General features: G+C 46.2%; 1 protein-coding gene across 1 annotated transcript in view; it reads left to right on the top strand.

Annotated features, from left to right (window-relative positions):
• Positions 1-20421, top strand: part of LOC140430228 (dynein axonemal heavy chain 5-like) — a 502949-nt gene that overhangs the window by 224001 nt on the left and 258527 nt on the right. The window contains exons 36-42 of the mRNA XM_072517658.1: positions 5251-5429; positions 5520-5707; positions 7287-7481; positions 10336-10470; positions 14035-14142; positions 14383-14536; positions 17025-17171. Coding sequence (XP_072373759.1) covers positions 5251-5429; positions 5520-5707; positions 7287-7481; positions 10336-10470; positions 14035-14142; positions 14383-14536; positions 17025-17171 — 1106 coding nt within the window. The remainder of the gene's footprint in view (positions 1-5250; positions 5430-5519; positions 5708-7286; positions 7482-10335; positions 10471-14034; positions 14143-14382; positions 14537-17024; positions 17172-20421) is intronic.

Here is a 20421-nt window from a genome sequence, read left to right as displayed (position 1 = left end):
ACCAAATGAGACCCTGAGGAAGTGGTATAGACGCCCGTCTGCCTCGAAGGCTGTGTACTTGCGGTCACCTGGGCGGATGGGGAGCTGGTGGTAGGCGGACTTGAGGTTCACGGTGGAGAAAACCTTATACTGGGCAATCCGATTTACCATGTCGGATATGCGGGGGAGAGGGTACGCATCTAGCTGTGTGTACCTGTTGATGGTCTGACTATAGTCTACGACCATCCTTTGCTTCTCCCCGGTCTTTACTGCTACCACCTGGGCTCTCCAGGGACTATTGCTGGCCTGGATTATGCCTTCCTTCAGCAACCGCTGGACTTCAGACCGAATAAATATCCGGTCCTGGGCGCTGTACCGTCTGCTCCTAGTGGCGATGGGTTTGCAATCCGGGGTGAGGTTTGCAAACAAGGACGGCGGTTCAACCTTGAGAGTTGCGAGGCCGCAGATAGTGAGTGGGGGTATTGGGCCGCCGAATTGGAATGTTAGGCTCTGCAGGTTACACTGGAAATCTAATCCCAGTAATGTGGGTGCGCAGAGTTGGGGAAGGACGTAGAGCTTGTAGTTCTTAAACTCCCTCCCTTGCACCGTTAGGTTCGCGATGCAGAACCCTTTGATCTCTACGGAGTGGGATCCTGCAGCTAGGGAAATATTTTGCGTGCTTGGATGGATGGTCAGAAAACAGCGTCTTACCGTGTCTGGGTGAATAAAACTTTCAGTGCTCCCGGAGTCCATCAGGCATGGCGTCTCGTATCCATTGACCAGCACCGTTGTTGTTGTCGTCTGGAGCGTCCGGGGCCGCAATTGATCCAGTGTCACCGAAGCCAGTCGTGGTAGTAGTGTCACGGCGTCTTCTTCGGACCCCGTGGAGCCGTCGATGCTGGGGTCCTTTGTTGTCAACCAAGATGGTGGCGTCCATGAATCGCACACGGCCGGGGGTGGACAAAATGGCCGCCCCCATGGATCGCACGTGGTCGGGGGTGGACAAAATGGCCGCCCCCATGAATCGCACGTGGCTGGAGGGGTCACAAGATGGCGGCGCCCATCCTCCCCTCGTGGTGCCCGGGACCCAAAATGGCGGCGCCCGCGGGTCGCACATGGGGCGCTGGGGGGGTTGGGGAGCGTTTGGGATGTGCTGGGCTCGTTCTTCTCCGGGGATTGCGGCGACCCCCCGGGACCGGCACACTACCGCGTAATGGCCCTTCTTGCCGCAGCTTTTACAAATAGCTGCGCGGGCCGGGCAGCGATGCCAGGGATGTTTCGCTTGTCCACAGAAATAGCAGCGGGCCCCCCCCGGGATAGCCTGGCGCTTTAACCGCGCAAGCTTGCGAGGGGGGGGGGAGTTTGTCGCGACGGGGGTTCACGGAGCCCAAGGGGCTGCCGCGCAGTCGGGGCCGTAGGCGCGGGCGTTTTGCGAGGCCACATCTAGGGAAGCTGCAAGGGCCCGTGCTTCTGAGAGTCCTAGCGACTCTCTTTCTAAAAGTCTTTGGCAGATTTGGGGAGAGTTCATACCTGCCACAAATGCATCGCGAATTAGCAGGTCCGTGTGTTCGATCGCGTTCACCGGCGGGCAGCTGCAGCCCCATCCCAAAATTAGCAGCGCGGCGTAGAATTCCTCTAGCGATTCTCCGGGACTTTGCCGTCTCGTCGCGAGTTGGTGGCGCGCGTAGACCTGGTTAACGGGCCGAACGTAGATGCTCTTCAGCAATGCGAGCGCCGTTGGGAAATCCTCTGCGCCTTCTATGAGAGGGTAAATTTCCGGGCTTACCCTCGAATGCAGGACCTGCATTTTCTGGTCTTCTGTGATCTGGCCGGGGGCCGTTCGGAGGTAGCCTTCAAAGCATGCTTGCCAGTGTTTGAATACTACTGCCGAGTTCGCTGCGTGGGGGCTGAGCCGCAGGCATTCAGGGGCGATCCGGAGCTCCATAGTCTTTTAAGCTCGCTTAATAAATTGTAGCACACAATGACTTACGCGAGACGAGAAGCGATGAAGTCGATCCAGGCTTTATTAAGCGATGCTTGGCCTCAGCAGCTCAGCAACAGAATGAAGCTGCGGGGAGAAGCTCGGGTTCTTATACTCCGCCTTCAGGGCGGAGCCAGGAGTCGGCAGCCAACCAGGACCCGGGATCTGTCAGCCAATAGCATCTCGGCTTCACAGTCCCACATGACCCCTAATACATACCACCACACTCATCAACGCATTATTCTTAAGTATATAATAACTGGTTTCCACCTGTGTGAGGGAGCGGAAAAGGGAGTCTGTGCCTGTGTTATGTGAATTAAACTTATATGAAGGAAAGATTGGCTGTAGGGGCCTTATTTACTCTGTGAATCAGCAGTTGAGTTAGAAGATATTACTGGAATGTGTGTCCAAAATGGTAATTTGGACATACTGAATTCTCCCTCATGTGTACCCGAACAGGGGCCGGAATGTGGCGACTCGGGGATTTTCACAGTAACTTCATTGCAGTGTTAATGTAAGCATACTTGTGACAATAATAAAGATTATTAGATTATTATCATCCTTTGTGGCCTGTTGCTGCCCTTCCTTACCCACAAACTATTCTTATTTATCAAGCAACAAGTAACTTTCAACGCTATTGCCCAAGACTTGTTCAAAAATATTCTTTAACTTTTGCGAATTCAAGGTGAAACAACTAATTTGGATTCACATAAACAGTTTATTCTGAATACGCCCAGAGCCCATGAAGCTCAAAGCATTAAGATTCCTGTCAAAGCTTACAGCACATGCCACAACTCAGTTTTGGTCTTTTGCCCCTGACACATCAGCAACTTAGCTTTCTGACTCTATTGCCTGATGATTGTCTTGCATTCAAACTCAGGTCGTCCTAAAGATGAAATTAGTGCACAATTTCACCCAATCTCCAGTAATCACCCCAATTTTAATTTAAATTTAATTTGGCACAATTCTCCGGCCTCGTTGCACACTCGCTCGAGCGAAACAAGGCCGGTGAATAGCGGGAGAGGCCAAAAACAAGAACCGCGCTAGGCGCCAAACAGTTTGCGATGCCACCAGCCGTTCCTGTAGGTGAAATCGGGATCTCGTCGTAGCGAGGCGAGAAACCAATTATCACCACTTAAGCCCTATTTCCATACAATTAACGGGAGTCACTCCTGATCCGTTATTCAGCGGCCTTCCCAGAAAGTGGTCACATTGGCGTTGATTAGTACTCCTTTTTAAAAACATGAACCTGGTGGAAGGGCTTCTATGGGGAGCCGAGGAGGTGAGTAGCCATTTTTGCTCACAGGCAAAGAGCCTGGGGGCGCTGGGTTTGCCACCCCAGTGCTCAGTGGGGGGTGGGGTCCCTTGGCAGAGGGGGAGGTCCTCGGCTGGGGGTGGGGGACCTTATTCATGTCACTGCTTTCTGCAAATGCAAGAAAACTACATAAAGTAATAGTTACTGCGAGATGCAAATAATTTGTACTCTCACTATTGGGTCCCTGTGACCCATGGCAGAGTCAATTTGTTGGTTGAATTATGTACATTTCAAAACCTTTCACAAAAAATAAAAATGCTATACTTGTAAAATTGTAATACAATGGCCCAGAATTTCCGAGAGCCAGAGCAGTTCGTATCTGCATGTCGTTAGGGTGCAAAAATCACAGCAAGTGGTTTTTGCCATTACACATGGCACTTTCCAAGATAAAGTTTTAGAAGTGCCTTTCTTCTCTGATATCTTGAGGGGAAATACTTTAACTTTTGGGAAATAAATTTAATGTCTATTAGATCATAAATCTGGTGGCACAAGTAAAACAGTAGATAGAATCGTAGAATTAAACAGCACAAAAGGAGGTAATTTGACCAACGTGTCTGCGCTGGACAGTTGTACAGACAAGTTTGAGATTGGTGAATCTGTAAGGTTCCTTCCTGTTGATTCACTTATTTTCCCTTCCTTTATTTTTTGCCGTTATCATTTTTGATCCATGAATTATTAATGAACATGTATCTTTAAGTCTAGCAGCAGAGGGAATGAGGAATTCAAGAAGTTGCAGCGTAGTATATTGCTAGCTTTGGACAACAAGACCCAGACTTCTCGGCACCCGAGTGATGGAGTGGGAGTCAGTTTGATTGGTTGTCTGGTGGCCAATGAATTGGCAAAAAGGCCATATTCTGCCCAGTAGCAGGTGGTGATTGGATCCTGCCTGAGTGGGATAATTTCCAGAGACCTAAGAAAAGTAGAATTGAGCCCTGAATACACAGGGACATTCTCTTTCTTTCTTTCTCTTCAGAAAGGCTGTGAGTTGATGAACTTCTGAGCCTACAGAGCACTTGAATGATTGAATCTACGGTGACACTATTCCAGGCTGCAAACAGAGACCTGGATCTGTAAGTTTATTTTGAACAAAGGTCTGCTTAAAGACAACCATCTGAAACAAAAACTCTTTTTCCTTTTACTTATTTGTTAATTCAATTGTGTTGCAACTCGGGGTCAGAGGGACTGGAATTGACTGCGCCCTAACCCAGGATGTGGTAACAGTAGTATGTAAATATTGTAGACCAAGGACAACGGTACATAAATCATTGTGAATGTAGGTGGGAGAGCAAGAAGTTAGGTAAGAAATATGAAAAGTTTAAAATTGGGAAAGATAAGACCAATATTAAAAATATTTAAATTAATGTGTAACTCAATTATTCATTTGGTCTAATAATTTCTGTGTGTAGCTTTTTAACAGGATGCAATTACCTTGCACTGAGTACTCCTATTCAAACTCTACTTTGAACAATATCAGCGCAACCTCGGGAATACATTAAATAAATTCTGTTGTAAAATTATAATTTTTCAACGGAACAAAATCAAGCCTTAAACAGAGAATGAATGTCCAAGTTTATACTAAAAATGCTAGCAAATATTATTGGCAATCTGATCAACCAACCATTCTTTTAGATAATGCTTATTTTTGTGCAGAGTCATTGAATGTCTCACTTCTGATTTGCTGCTATCCTCACTGTGCAGTATTTAAATCAGCTTTCCAACAATAATGAGGAACAGGGTGTAACATACACCATTCATTGCTTATTTCACAATTGCAGGAATTTCTAGGTCACTGTTTGATCATATGAAAATAAACTAGCTGGCTGGATGGTACTTCTGTCTAAAAGTGGTATTCTCATTGTTGCATGGATTTTTTGGGATACTACCAACAGTTATTGGCTTAGCTTTTTCAAAACTACTTTCCCTTGAGACCTGAATGCTTTCAATTCAATTTATGCTGTGAATGATTTTTTTTCAGATGCTATATCACTTTAGCCCAGGCTATGGGAATGAATATGGGTGGTGCGCCCACAGGCCCAGCTGGCACAGGAAAAACTGAAACTGTCAAAGACATGGGCAAATGCTTGGGAAAATATGTGGTGGTGTTCAACTGTTCAGATCAGATGGACTTCCGAGGCCTTGGCCGAATCTTCAAAGGTAATGAATGTCAGAAGTTGGCCAATCAGATCTATTGTGGCTACACAATGACATTGAATCAACCTCTGCTGTTTTTATTCATTATGTTAGGACTGTCACAGTCAGGTTCTTGGGGATGTTTTGATGAATTCAATCGGATAGACTTGCCTGTGCTTTCAGTAGCTGCTCAGCAGATAGCCATCGTCTTGACTTGCAAGAAGGAACGGAGAAAATGTTTCATATTTCCGGACAGTAATACAGTAGAAATGAACCCAGAGTTTGGCATCTTTCTTACGATGGTGAGAATCAAATGCATTTGATTCAAATGCTGACTTTATTTTATAGATAAATTAACAGAGACTAATTGATGGGCTACATGTAGTCCACCATTACATTATCAACACAACATTCCCTCTTGGTTGGATCCTCTGTTTATATCTACTTAATCTGTCCTGGAGATTCAATGTACAGACCTTCCACTGAACCAAATATACATTAACATCATGATTTGTTTCAGAGCAATATTCTCTCAATGCTCAAAATTGGAAGCTGTATTTACAGCAGATTTTAAGAATTTGTAGATGAAGGAATATAGGACAAAAGATGGAAATCTGAAGATAAAAGTCAAAGATTGCAGTTTAAAAAACTTTCTTAAACGCTGATTGGAGTGCGTACAAAGCAAACCTGATACTCCTGTCCTGCCCAGCCAATGGCTATGTTTCAAGCAAGAACAGGGTGGCACAGTGGTTAGCACTGCTACCTTACAGTGTCAGAGACCAGGGTTTGATTGCAGCCTTGGGTGACAGTCTGTGTGGAGTTTACACGTTCTTCCCATGTCTGCACGGGTTTCTCCAGGTGCTCTGCTTTCCTCCCACAGACCAAAAATGTGCAGTTTAGGTGGATTGGCCTTGCTAAATTGCTCCTTTGTGTCCAAAAATGTGCAGGTTAGGTGAATTGGCCAAGATAGGGTGTGGGAGTGGGCCTAGGTAGAGTGCTCTTTTGGAGGGTTGATGCAGACTTGATGGTCCACCTTCTGCACTGTAATGATTTAGAGATTCTATTCTAAAAACAGAGGCTGAAAAAACTCAGCAGGTCTGGCAGCATCTGTAAAGAGAGCGAATTCTCTCCTTACAGATGCTGCCAGACTTGCTGAGTTTTTCCAGCATCCTCTGTTCTTGTTTCAGATTTCAGTATCCGCAGTATTTTGTTCATTTCAACGGATGTGTTTGTTGTAGTACTGCCTGGGAAATATTAGCATGTATGGAAACTACAGGTTTAGAATAGAGGCAAAACAATTTACATTCCACAGCGATGCTATATCACTACAGGTAAATTTTTCAAGTCTTTGCCATAGGTAGGTATTTTGACCGCAATCAGCGTGTCTTGATCGGGGTGATAGTGTAAAACTGACCTGACTGGAGTGAAGCAGATTGTAAGTCACTGGAAGAAGTGTCTTGCACTCCCTTGTGTTTGACACTCTGTAGAGTGTAAATTCTGTGCAGTGTTCAACCTGGTTTGCAAAGTGTGCTGCATCTGCTTAATGCCTATCAAACCATTCCTTAGTTAAAATATTTAGAGAGAACTTCCTGACCTCCCCACTAGCTAAACATTTATTTTTTCAATTGTTGGATTGAGAATTCTGTGCATGTGGGAATCTTGTCACATGTATGCATGTATCTGGACACATGCATATGTGTATCTGGACAATGCAGCACTCTCTTTTATGTAGGATGGCTAAAGCTGTTGCCACTGGAATTCTGCAATGTAATCGCAACCTATAAAAAGTTTTTTTATTTCTTAACCCTTGACTGTAATCTATTTAAATGAAAATATGGATTTGTGCTTGACTAAGATTTGACGTTTTTTCTCACATAATAGAATCCAGGTTATGCTGGGAGACAGGAACTTCCTGAAAACCTCAAGATTAATTTCCGGTCAGTGGCTATGATGGTCCCTGATCGACAAATCATCATCCGTGTTAAGCTGGCAAGCTGCGGATTCACAGACAACATAACCCTGGCTTGCAAGTTCTTTGTGCTTTACAAATTGTGCGAGGAACAGCTCTCCAAACAGGTTTGCATGCTAGCCTAAATCCCATGTTTCCCAGAATAAGATAAAATTATGCAGAGTATTTTGGTGGTCCTTAGCTCAGTAGAGAAATTAAAGTCAGATTTAACAAATATGTAAAATCTAGGGGTAATAATGCAAAAAATATCAAAGGGAATGTAAAACAATATATAGAGATAAAGCTAAAAGTTCTAAGCGAGTTGTGTAAAACAAGACTGACAGGGAACTTGGGGAAATAGTAGTTCAACAACACAAATGAAAAAAGACAGTTAAAGAAAAGTTAGGGACGATTAGATGAGTACTATGCCTCAGTTTTCACAGGAGATTATGGTAGTGCAACTTAAGGAGTACAGGAGGTGGAGAAGTTAGACAATAGAAAAACTGGTAATGAAGCAATACAGATAAAAGCACCACGGCCTGATGACATGCACTTCAGTTTATCGAGGGAACTCCAAAGAAATGGTAGATATTTTTCAATATGCATGGAAATTGTTCTGTGTAGGACTGGACATAATCTTCCAAATATTCTTGAATATTGAGGTATTGGCGCAAGATTGGAAAGTTGCCAATGTCGGCGTGAAATTACAGCAGGACTTTCCAACGCTGCCCACCATGGTAGGCCAGTGTGAAACCTATTTGTGTCCTGCTAATGGGATGCAGATGAATGCCTAACCGGAGTCTCCCCCCCTCCATGACCAATTCTCCGCAATGCCAGCGGGGAATTACGCCGGTCCAGAACATGTCTGGATCAACGTAGCTTGCAAAAGTTGGGACTTAAGGTCTGGGACTGCTTCCGGAGTTCGAGATAGAGGGTGCCAGAAACTCTGAACCCTGGGACACCACAGCAGTGGGTTGGGGGGTTGGGAGCATTTAACAGGTGGATCTTCCAACTTCAATGTCTTCAAGAAGGTCCATCTTTTTCATGAAATCCATCTTCTTTCTACAATGATGGCGCAGTGATTTTAAATATGACACCGGGTATGAAGGCAAAATGTGGCCATCAAGCCAGCCCTGCCACAGAAGACGGCACAAAACCCCTGGATACATAATTAATTATGCCAGGGACGGATGTTTTGCCGTGGTTTTATGTTGGCCACCCCATCACCCCTCATCCTTGCCCCAACCACTTGACCTGGTCCTGAATGGGAGAATGCCACCCTTCACCGTAACCTCTAATGTTAAACTGAGTGGCCTGTATTTACTCAGTTTATCCTTGCACCCTTTCTTGAACAAGGATATCTAGCATTTGCAAGGGTGTAATATCTCCAGTCCTCTAGGACAAGCACTGTATCTAAGGAGGATTGAAAAATTTGGGCCGTGCCTCTGTAATTTCCACCCATATTCTTCTCAGTATCCTTGGTGCATGACACCTGGTCCAGGTGACTTAGCAACTTTAAGTATAGCCAGCCTACGTAATAACTTCTCGTTATCAATTTTTAGCTCTTCCAGTATCTCAACTATCTCCTTGATAAAGACAGATGCAATAATTCACCCCCCCCCCCCCCCCCCCCCCCCACCTTGAAAATCCCCTTTTTGGTGACCAGTCAGCTCCACTCCTCCTTTTACCACCCTTTTCCAAGAACTAAAAGATATCACAGAACATAAAGTACTTTGAAATATGGGGCGAGATTCCCTGATGCATTTCTTGGCAATGGGAGGAAACCTGCCGTTGGCTGGCAGTGGGGCGGTCTTCTGCTCCTGCCGCTGTCAATGAGACTTGCCGTTGAATCCACCCCACACTGTCAGAAAACCCGCGGCAGGGGTGTGCTGTCAGTGGGACCGGAAGATCCCGCTTGAGTGAACAGCTGGAAGATCTCATCATTTTTATGCACACAAATATGACAGGCATTTTGTGCATAAAAATGCCCAATATCAACAATGAGATAAATAACCAGATAATCTACTTAGCTTTTCACAGGACAGCAGCAGGACTTTCTGGCTCTTCTTTAAATTGTGACATGAGATCTAGTATGCAAAATCAATATAGTTTTACTGAATTTGTGTACCTTATTATAATTGCCAACTAAAGGGTTGATTGCTGTAAAGATCCTGTAAAGATCCAGGGCACAAATCCTGCAATAGCTGCTAAATCTTGCAAGCGGCCAGAAACGGAATTTGCACTGGTGAAATCCCAGTTTGAGATCATCCCTGCCCGATGGTGATGTAATCAGGCTCACGCCCTTTAAAAATGACACTCTGATCTCAGATTTCTGGCATTGTCGACGTGTTCAGGCCCTGTCCCTCCAGCTGGCTGTGTGATCCTCGCCTGCACTCTGAGATTACACAGAGGGCCATTAAATCAGGCGAGAAAAAGCATCTGTGAAGCCGATGAGTTTCACACAGCTTTTCTCACCGGATCCAACACTGTGCAATTTTGGGAAGATTACCCTTATAAATCAGATTGAGCATTTCAGTTCAATTTTGAGATAGCATGGCGAACATTTGAACCGCTCCTATTTCAGAAAGCCACAGTATGGCGGGTTTGGGAAGTGTCACACTGACTAAGCTGTGGTTGCTCTTCTGACGTTGTGTCTCAGGCATGTTTTGGGTAGTGTTCACAGAATGGTACTCCACACCTGATTATGCCATGCCTGGTCTGGAGATGTGATACTGGGCCAAGGGCAGAGTTTGATTCATCAGCAATGACATCCCTGACATTAGTAAGCCTATAAAATGGAGTAAAAAGAAATAATAAGCTTGAATTTGATGTAGCGTAAAGCTTTATTTCCAATGCTTGTCCATGCAAACTGACGAGCAGTGACAGAATATTCTAAAACTTGGTCCTGAATGCAAGTGATAAGTATAAAAATTCACTGCCAACTTTCTACACTCCACCATGATTCCTGCCTATCTGTTTAAGGTTCATTATGATTTTGGACTCCGTAATATTTTGTCTGTTTTACGAACACTTGGAGCTGTCAAGCGAGCCAACCCTGAAGATACTGAATCTACAATCGTCATGCGAGTCCTTCGAGACATGAATCTTTCCAAACTGGTAATCCCCTGTTCTAGTTATTTGTTTCAATGGCATTTAAAATGCTGCGTCTTTTCCTGTATGATAAATTTTGTGTTTAAAAAGATGAAATTTGTAATTCAATTCTGCAGTAATCATATATGTGCAATTGTATGTGCATGTCAGGACCTAGCCCTCAAAACTGATAGTAGAGATTGTAGCGCACAAAGACTCCATGAGACGAATAGAGTGAAGTCGATGAGGCTTTATTAAGCATGTCTGTTCCCCAGCAGCTCGATAGTAAACTGGCCTGCGGGGGAAGACTCCGGCTTCTTATACTCCGCCTTCAGGGCGGGGCTTGAGGTCATCGGCCAACCAGGACCCGGGATCTGTCAGCCAATGACATTAGGGCTTCCAGTCCCACATGACCCCCAATACATACTACCACAGAGATGAAACAGTCGATTGAGTTGAGGAGGGAGGATTTGCGGAGGGTGTCATTGATGATTCTGAGCACAGTTTCCTCGGTGCCGTGGGCTGGGAGAAAACTGGACTGAGGTATTGAAGCAAGGAGAAGTGGATGTAGAACTGCTTGGCAATGGCATATCTGAGGATCTTAGCGAGAAATATGTTGTTGTAGATAAGTTGGTAGTTGGAGATAATGGGCACAATTCTCCGGCTACGTTGCGCTCTTGCTCAAGCGAAACGAGGCCAGTGAATAGCGGGAGAGGTCAAAAATGAGATCCGCGCCGGGCCCCAAACAGTTTGCGATACAACCAGCCTAATCCAGTAGGCAAAATCAGGATCTTACTGTAACGTGGCGAGAAAACAATTATCACCACTTAAACCCCATTTCCATACAATTAATGAGAGCCACTCTTGGACGTGCCACCCCAGTGCGCGGTGGGGCTGGGGACTCTTGCCTGGGAGTGGGGGACCTTCCGCAGGGATGGGTCGCCAAGGGATGGTGGGGGTGCACACTGGCAGGGCAATTGGGGAACAACTGTGCGCGGCACTACCATGCCAAACCCTGGATCATGTGTATCCCTTCCTGGGGCAACCTTGTTCCTGCCTGTCTGTCCCAACGACCATCCATAACCCCTACCGACTGTCGAGGCTTCTGACTGTACGGCTGAAAGCTATCGCTAATAGGGAATTGACAATTGTGGTTAAGTGAGCACTTCACACAACCCGAGTGGACCCCCTTGGGAGGGCAGGCCATGTAGCATGTGGGAGTCATTGTCTAGCATCCCAATCACACCTTGATGCATGGACACTGTGCCTGAACACTGCAGGAGGCAACACCACATATGCAGCAGCCAACATCCGAACACCCAGGGGATGGGACACAGCCGGAGGTGGGTGAGTGCCATGGGGAGGGGGAGATGCCTTGAGAGATGGACCAAGGGTTCGAAGGTCAGCCCGCATTGCGGAAGGTGACAGAGGCATCATAGTAATTGTGCACAAGTGTGTTTATTGTGTTTGACAATTCCCCACCCTCCCGATGATGTTCTCCTCGGAGTCAGGAGAGGGGATCGCCCGGGATGGGCCGGCGACATCGACTGGCGGACCTGTGGGAGAATGGACATGTGATCAGTGGGAGGGATGGGTCAGTCAGTAAGACAATAACAACTCAAGTTTGACAGGTCCTCTGGGTGGGGCCTGGTGGTTCCTCACCTCTGGGGCATCCACCAACCTCCAGGTTGGTGACCGCCCTATCCTTGGTGAAACCAGTCACCTCCAGGACAAGCTCCTCAAAGGTGGTGAGTCTGGCACACCACTGCCAGTCTGGGCTCTCCCAGCGATTGTGGGAGAACTTTTCCTGAGGAGACACAGAGAGGGCATCATTAGCCACATGCGTGGTTCACAGTGGTTGGGGGGGGGGATGGTTGGGGGCTTGAAGAGGAGAGAAGGTGGAGGAAGGGTTGGGGGGGGTGTTGACTGGGGGGGGGGGGGGAGGGGGGGGTTGGGCACGCCTGTGAGATGAGGGCAGGTTGGTATCTACCCACTCATGCTGCCCGGTGTAGGTCATTGACCTTCTTCCTGCACTGGATGCCAGTCCACCTGGTCACACTACCCAAGCTCACTGCTGCCGCCACCTCGTCCCAGGCGGCACTGGCTGCTTTGTGGCTGGCTCTCCTGGACCCTCAGGGGAAAAGGACATCCCTCACTATTAATGGCACAGAAACGAAAGTTGTGCTCATTCGTATTGGAGCGAAGACCTTGTGAACAGCATATGCTAGCGGAAAGATACTGGTGCCAGCTGCCATTCTGGACTGCACAACCGCTTCATTAAATCCCACATTGAAAAGGATTGCTGCCACTTCCACGCCAGTTGAAACGGCAGATCAAATGTTCCTATTGAGGTCAGTGATACATAAGTATGTCACAATTGTCTGAAGAATTCTCCTCAGCTTCAGCTATTCTCAAAGGTAAAACTTTCATTTTCCATCTCTTGACTGCAGATGCCTCAGTTCCTTCTTTTGGTTATTTTTCAATACTTCCAAGCTATTCTACTTGTTTCTTTAATTTCCACAGGACTAGATTCGTCCACTAGTTTCATACTTGGAAATCTTCCAGCTTCTGTTCCACACAAAATTTGAACTGAGATTAAGCCTCACTTGCCTTCTACCAGTGAATGAAGAAGTTCAATTATTACTTTTCATACTGTGCAGGTCTATCTAACTATCACTTACTTTGGCTATCCTCTCTCTCAGTGAGCTGCAAACCACACTAGGTCCAAACTACAACCAGGAAACTCTCCCAGAAAGCACCCAGATAAATAGAAACCTAAGAGCCTTCCTAAGCACCACCCACCTCTATGATGACATTACCTGCTCTGGGCTATCTTCAACTGAACTTTAAGTTAAATATCCTTCATTTACAATTAAGTTTTTGATCTGACTAAGTAAATGTCTTTATCAACCTTCAGGATTCACGAAATGCTTTCAAATTAACTTTGCTCTAATTCCCCCCACAAATATGTCTTTGAAACTGTTTGGACATCATGGCCAGAATTCTCTTGCCGTTGGGATCCTCTTTTCTCGCTGGCAGTGCATCCACGCCTGTGGGTTTCCTGGTGGCATGGGGTGACTTCAATGGGAAATCCCATTGACAAATGGCGGGAAGAGAGAATCCTGCCGCCAGCGAACGGCGCACCGTAGAGAAACACGTTAGGGTCTCCAGTTCTCCAGCTAGGTAAGCCTACCTGCTGTTTTATGCTCTTATCTTTTCTAGTTTTTAACCCGTTAAAGCACCATGGTCCCGACCTTTTACGTGTAATAGACTCCAAGTTTTCTTTAATTGCATTCATCCCATTTTCTACAGTTAAGACTTTCATTCCCAAAACCAAAGTTATCCTCTAAAACACGTAAATCATGAACTAAATACTCACAACTGGAAGAGGAAGATCAGCCTTGGAGGGAGGAATAATAGTGTCAGCACTGACCCTTGGAGGCGAGCACATTGTTTACCCTTCTGGCCCACTAATCATCCTTTAATAACGGCATTAAATCTGAGGAATAATTTCTGCAACACAACCAGGACGTGTATATGAGGTGCTCATACAAGTAATTCACTTTCTCAGACTCTGAATTCTGGTTCCAGATTGATGAGGATGAACCACTGTTTCTCAGCCTGATAGAGGATTTGTTTCCCGGCATTCAGTTGGACAAGGCTGGTTATCCACAGTTTGAAGCTTCTATTGACAAACAGGTACTGAAATAGTTTGCTGTGCAAACTATTTATTTCAGTTAGCTATGATTGCAGTTTTTGGCAACATTCTATAACAATAAACATCTGGTAGATGGACTAGATGGCAGTTACCAAAATGGCGTTTGGTAAATGGGATTGATTGAATAATTTTTGAAAGGCTCAATCCATTCAAGCAGTGAAAATTAGATGTCAGTAAGTGTTAATTCTAGATTCAGGAATTATTCAGGACTTTGTTTTCAGATTGAGGATGGAGGTCTAGTAAAACATGTACCATGGAAACTAAAGATTATCCAGCTGTTTGAAACTCAGCGTGTACGGCATGGTATGATGGCCCTGGGCCCAAGTGGTGCTGGAAAGACAACTTGTATTCATACCCTCATGAAAGCTATGACAGGTAAAGATTTTCCAGGTTGATAGCAGTTACTAGCAAAAGATTGTGTGAACATGTCTAATTTAATAAAATTTTAAAAATCACCGATATATAATAAATTGTTAAAGTAGAATATGTGTAGTAAAATGACTAAAATAACAATATGGTTTAAACTTCTACTGGTTATGTGATCAGCAATTTACATTTGCTTAAGCTTCATCATGTCTCATGATTTACAGCTTATACTTATTTTCCCCATCATGAACTTGCACCAACATTATTTGGAAGTGGATTTGTGTATTTGTTAAAATGGTAGACAGATGAATTTCATGCAAATTTGTTTTCACTTTTGTTACAAATTTGCACAGTACAGAGTTACCCTGTACAATTTTATTAAGGAGCATAAACCACAATCAGAAAAGGACATGAGCAATGTTCAGAAAGGATGTGAAAGATCGAATTGCTCTCAAACAAGGTTATTATTTGGCGAAGTAAGATCTTTGTTGAGGCAGTCTTGTGGCGCAGTGGGTCTCATCCCTGCCTCTGAAACGGAAGTTACAGTTCAAGTCCCACTCCAGGACTTGATGGCCAAGAAAGGTGTGTTCATAATTCCACAAAACAGTAGAGTATCGATCTACAAATTGTTCCAACGCATGCCAATGGCAGAAAGATTTCTGGCCAACCATGTGATGGAAAGAAAATTGGAACCTCCACCATCAGTATTCATAGCTCCAGAAAACAGCAAGCATCAAAGTGTATGCTGCCACAACACATTTTGGCTGATGGAGGTTATCTGGGTATATGAGAGAAATCAGTTGCTCGATCTAGTGGGACATGGGATTGGTAAAATCCTACTTACTATTGTTATTACTTATACCAGTAGTTGGTAGATACAAGTTAATGCAGAAAAATGAATTGCTTTCTAATTCTTGTCACCCGGTGTCAGCATTGAGGATTTCAGGTGCGGTACAGTGCACTTAGACGTAGGCCGCAATCAAACTCCCATGTTGTGCCTGAAAGACAGCATGCCACATTGCAACGTGGCTGATAGAAACTGGGAGACCCCGTTCCCGGGATCTACCCGGCTCGCAGCACCTCGTGAGATCTAGGGCGGGATTCTCTGCGAACCGGCAGGGTGGGCCACTCCGGCGCCGAGGAGTGGCGTGAACCACTCCGGCGTCGGGTCGCCCGAAGGTGCCGAATCCTCCGCACTCTTCCGCCGGAGAGTTTGGCGTCGCACCAGCCGGCGCCAAAGGGCTTGGCGTCACGCCAACTGATGCCGAAGGGCCTCTGCCAGCCGGCGCGAGTTGGCGCATGCGCGGGAGCGCCAGTGTGTGCTGGCGTCATCCCAGCACATGCGCAGGGGAGTTCTTCTCCACACAGGTCATGGCGGAGGTTGACAGCGGCCGATGTGGAGGGAAAGAGTGCCCCCACAGCACAGGCCTGCCCGCGAATTGGTGGGCCCCAATCGCAGGCCAGGCCACCATGGGGGCACCCCCCGGGGGCGGATACCCCCGCGCCCCCCTAAGGACTCTGCAGGCCGCCTGTGGAGACAGGTCCCGCCGGTAAGGACCTGTTTTGATTTACGCCGGTGGGACCCATTCGGCCCATCGCAGGCCGGGGAATCGCCGGGGGGGGGGGGCAGGGGGGGGCTGCTGTCAGCAGCTGCCGACCGGCGCACCGCGATTCCCGGCCCCGCCAAAACCCCGGCGCCGGAGAATTCGGCAGCCGGAAGGGGCGGGATTCACGCCTCCCCCCAGCGATTCTCCGACCCGGCGGGTGGTCGGAGAATCCCGTCCCTAACGTGATCTCGCGAGACATTGCAATGTAAATGTAAACATGCGTTGTTATACAACTTTGTTCCCATTTGGTTAAATCATGCCGAGATACTTGTATAATACCGACCTGAACGACAATTTCAGAAGAGTAAACTGCACCAATGGGAATTTCCATCTCCATATTAATCATTCTAGTGAAACTGTTATTTTGTATCAAATCATGAGTTTATTTCTGTTAATTTATTGCTATGGGAATTGCTTTGAGCTTGTCAAAATTGAATTCACTCTCGATTTGTCACAGTTGACAAAGAGATTTTAATCACATAGGTTTGGACAGGAATTTCACCCCTGTTCCAGAGGTACAAAGGCTACACCAAATTACTGCCATCAGTCAGTTGTCTGGCCTACCTTTTAAAATGTTATTTCTCAGGGCAGCACAGTGGTGCAGTGGGTTAGCCCTGCAGCCTCACGGTGCGGAGTCCCAGGTTTGATCCCGGCTCTGGGTCACTGTCCATGTGGAGTTTGCACATTCTCCCCGTGTTTGCGTGGGTTTTGCCCCCACAACCCAAAGATGTGCAGGCTAGGTAGATTGGCCACACTAAATTGCCCCTTAATTGGAAAAAATGAATTGGGTACACTATATCTATTTTTAAAAAAAAGTTATTTCTGCTGCAGTTATTGCGAGTGGCTGTTTTGTGGATATTTCAGTTAATTTGTTGCCTTTTACTGCCCAGAGTGTGGTAGGCCTCACAGAGAGATGCGGATGAATCCCAAAGCAATTACAGCCCCTCAAATGTTTGGTCGTCTGGATGTTGCGACCAATGACTGGACCGATGGAATATTTTCTACACTGTGGAGGAAGACTCTCAGAGCCAAGAAAGGTATAAGAATGAGTCTGACAAATGGAATGAAGAATCACATGAAAGATTTGATTACTTAATGAATTAATATTTGTATTTCAAGGAAATTTTCTTGTATTAGAAAATAAAATGAATAGTGCTCTACAGGCAGGTAGCGACGTTAACTAATTTTTGGTACTTTTGTTTTTCAATGTATACTGGCCCTGAAATTCTACAGACATTATGGTACCCATATGGAAATTGCAGGCAATTGAGTTTTATTTCATTGCACATCATAATGGCATTAGATATCCCAAATATATTGCAAGGAAGAAATATTGCAAAAATATCTCGAAGAAAACTCAACTGTTTTCTGATGGTCATTTTAAATGTTATAATAGGTTAGGGTTAGGGTTGAGTCTAAAATAATTCTCCCATATATCCATTTTTCATGATCTGTATATAAGAATGTATACAGGGTTGAGTTTCATGACATTTGGACCCCCTTTTGGTTTTATTCTGCCAGTAACTTGTACAGCACATAATGTCCTTTTCAGTCCATGCAGTTGAAGTGGCAGAGGCTGGTTTAGCACAGTGGGCTAAACAGCTGGTTTGTAAAGCAGAACAAGGCCAGCAGCGCGGGTTCAAATCCCGTACCAGCCTCCCCGAACAGGCGCCGGAATGTGGCGACTAGGGGCTTTTCACAGTGACTTAATTTGAAGCCTACTTCTGACAATAAGCGATTTTCATTTTCACAAGTGCAACAATATTAACACCAAAGTTTAAGAATTGTAAATTAATCATTTTAAGTTTATTAAACCATAGGGCAGAATTTTACTGGTGGTGGATTTTCTATCCAATCAACCGAAGACCCAGTGGTGTTATGTCTTCCGGTTCCCATAAATTCAAATTAATCCCACTTTTAGCCCCAAAATGTTGGAACTTCATCGAGTGTAATTCTTACAACTCTCCAGGTGACTGGTGGACTGAAATCTTGTTGCTTGGCACCTGACTGCAGCACAGGGTAAATGTGGCTTGCCGTAGTTACTCCCTCACAATAATTAGTTCCTATTTCTTTACAAATAATCTAACAATATACCAGGTAAGGAACACCTGCTAACGCCGGCAGCCCCACAGCCATTTAACATTCAGTGTCTGCAGGCGAGATACCTGTCTCTCACATAGGAGGATCTGAAAAGGGGGCAAGTGATAAAGACATGCGTTCCACCTCTTTTCATGGCCGACTCCTGAGCAAAGTGATCTGTCAGTCTTCCTTCTTGTCCCTGGACTCCTCCTGCCCCCCAACAATTTGCAGACAGGTCAGGGGTGGGTGGGAAAGCAGTGGAAAGGTCACCTGGGGAATTTTACTGCCCCCTCCCCACCCCCACCTGCAAACCTACCGATGGGGGACAGTAAAATACTGCCCAAAACAAACCATTTGATTTGCAGGCGATAAATTAGTATATGTTGTCACTAAGCATTTGTATTTTTCCAAGTTGAAATATCCCATTTTTTGGCCAAAATAGAAAATTATATGTTCTCCAGGTTGTAATAATTATTTAAAGGTGAAGGTAAGTACAAGGGGTTCCAAGTCCTACGGTAGGGCGAGAACACCCCTTTGAGCCTGTTGCTAACTGTGATGCATATAGAAATGGTCTCTACACAGATCCAACGAACTTGGTATGATTTTCATTAATGATTATTTTTTTCAACGCTCCTCCTTCTGCCACCATTCTATGGTAATTCATAAGGCCCCACATATCTGTGATCCCGTTGTGTCTTTGTTACTGTGATATTGCACAAGGGCCAAGGAGAGGGGTCAGGCAAATTAACTAAATCTGGAACCAGTATGGCACTTCTTGGACCTTTTGTAGGAAGGAAGGTAGCTAAACGTGCAACACTGGAAAATTGCCTGAGGTGCGATCCACAAAGCATGTCTACAAAGTATTAAGGCATTGAATTCAATCTCTTTTATAAAACTACTAATTTAAAACGTTCAATCTGCAACCTTCTGATGTGCTCTCGGGAATGAATAAGACCAACAAGACCTCCATCCTGCATGTCCTGCCTTCTTCTATTAGGTTGGGTTTGCGAAGAATTAATGGAATTTCAGCTCAACCTTACCCTCCATGGAAAACTTGTGATGGACTAACATTGTAGTATTTTAGGAAATGCTCTCAGAGAGAGAAAATGGAAAAGCCCATTGCTATTCTAGCGACCAATGACACAATGTTATGAAGCTAGTGTGGTAGTATGTATTGGGGGTCATGTGGGACTGGAAGCCCTAATGTCATTGGCTGACAGATCCCGGGTCCCGGTTGGCCGTTGACCTCAAGCTCCGCCTTCAGAAGCCGGAGTCTTCCCCCGCAGGCCAGTTTACTATCGAGCTGCTGGGGAACAGACACGCTTAATAAAGCCTCATCGACTTCACTCTATTCGCCTCATGGAGTCTTTGTGCGCTACAATTTATTAAGCGTGCCTAAAAAGGACTATGGAGCTCAGGATCATTCCAGAATGCCTGAGGATCAGCCCCCACACAGTGAACGCGGCAGCAGCCTTCAAACACTGGCAGACTTGCTTCGAGGCCTACCTCAGAACGACCACCGGCTGTGTCTCAGACGAACAAAAACTGCAGGTCCTGCACTCGAGGGTGAGCACGGAGATTTTCACCCTCATTGAAGACACCGACGATGTCCAGACGGCGTTCGCAGCACTCAGAAGTCTCTACGTTCGCCCAGTTAACCAAATCTACGCTCGCTACCAGCTCGCGACGAGACGGCAAGCTCCCGGAGAATCGATGGACGAGTTCTACGCCGCGCTGCTGATTTTGGGACGAGCCTGCAGCTGCCCGTCGGTGAACGCAAACGAACACACGGACATGTTAATGCGCGATGCTTTTGTGGCAGGTATGCAATCCTCCCAAATCCGCCAAAGACTTCTAGAAAAAGAGTCGCTAGGACTCTCAGAGGCACGGGCCCTAGCAGCCTCCCTAGACGTGGCCGCGCGTAATACCCGCACCTACGGCCCCGACCACGCGGCAGGCCATTGGGCCCCGTACGTACCCGTCACGGCAAACCCCCTACCCCCCCCCCGGACACCCCAGAGGCTTGCGCGGTCCAAACGCCGAGTCGCACCGAGGACGCCCGCTGTTATTTCTGCGGCCAGGCGAAACACCCCCGACAGCGCTGCCCGGCCCGCGCAGCTATCTGCAAAAGCTGCGGGAAAAAGGGCCATTATGCGGTTGTGTGCCGGTCCCCCGTGGTCGCCGCCGTCCCGGGAGCACAGGGAGCCC

The sequence above is a fragment of the Scyliorhinus torazame genome, chromosome 10 (assembly GCF_047496885.1).
Source record: "Scyliorhinus torazame isolate Kashiwa2021f chromosome 10, sScyTor2.1, whole genome shotgun sequence".
In the NCBI taxonomy this organism is placed as follows: Eukaryota; Metazoa; Chordata; class Chondrichthyes; order Carcharhiniformes; family Scyliorhinidae; genus Scyliorhinus; species Scyliorhinus torazame.
The sequence above is the reverse complement of the archived record's forward strand: the minus strand, read 5'-3'. Positions and strand labels throughout refer to the sequence as shown.